This window comes from Myxine glutinosa, chromosome 6 (genome assembly GCF_964187855.1).
Source record: "Myxine glutinosa chromosome 6, kmMyxGlut1.1, whole genome shotgun sequence".
NCBI classification, from domain to species: domain Eukaryota; kingdom Metazoa; phylum Chordata; class Myxini; order Myxiniformes; family Myxinidae; genus Myxine; species Myxine glutinosa.
In genome coordinates, this window is record NC_136266.1 from 16,793,394 (window position 1) to 16,794,349 (window position 956).

General features: G+C 42.7%; 1 protein-coding gene across 1 annotated transcript in view; it reads right to left on the reverse strand.

Annotated features, from left to right (window-relative positions):
- Positions 1 to 709, reverse strand: part of LOC137429609 (voltage-dependent L-type calcium channel subunit beta-3) — a 324,798-nt gene extending 324,089 nt beyond the window's left edge. The window contains exon 1 of the mRNA XM_068119656.2: positions 621 to 709. Within this exon, the coding sequence (XP_067975757.2) occupies positions 621 to 698 (78 nt within the window). The 5' untranslated portion in view covers positions 699 to 709. The remainder of the gene's footprint in view (positions 1 to 620) is intronic.
- Positions 710 to 956: the final 247 nt, after the last annotated feature.

Consider the following 956-nt stretch of genomic DNA (forward strand, 5'->3'; position numbering starts at 1 on the left):
TTAACACAATTAACGTCACAGTGAGGTACCTTAATGAGACAATCAAATTTGAGGGGGTTACAAGTGGTGATTAATAAGTCCATGGCCTAACTATTCACACATTGAGGAAGCATGGATTCCACACATCATTCTGCAGCAATTATGAATGAATTATTCCTTTGAGTCTTATTTTGTGCGAAATGCTCTTGTGATCTCCCATATATGATGTATAAATAATGTGTATTATTTTATCCTTTTTCATATTTTACATTAACAAATTGTGCTTTTCTTTTTGATCAGTTTCCCCCTCACCTCCATCATCCTTAACCTTCACATTCACCTTTCCACCTTTACTCGATTCATCCAGCCCCCCTCTCTCCCCTCCACCTTCCCCATTTTAAATTGTGTGAAATTCAAAACCTGTGGAACCCTGTTATGACGTCAAATTTTACTTGATATATGTATATATATATATATATATATATAATCTCTCTTTACGTTACAAACATGGGAGGACAGTATCACATGAAGTGGGTAAATACCTGTGTGTGTGTGTGTGTGTGTGTGTGTGTGTGTGTGTGTGTGTGTGTGTGTGTGTGTGTGTGCAAGACAAGGTGAGAGATGACGTGATGAGCACTCACTGTTACACGGAGTGTGCGGGAGCCTTTGAGACCACAGCACAGCATGAACGAGCCAGCACGACGTCCGGCCGCTAACATGTACAGCTGGGCTGGGTGAGCCAGTAGGAATCATATGGAGTCACTCCGGGGTGAGGGTGGGGGACGAGGGGGAGCGGGCCGGGCCCCGGATGAGACGTGGATAGGGATGTAGTAATTGTGATGGGGATGAGGATGTACAATGGGATGATTATAGGGATACGAGTGGGTGTTATTATATAGCACGTATGACGACAGGGATACTGTACCTAAATACAAAAATATACCGTACATGAAACGTCTATAATTGGTAGATGAGTG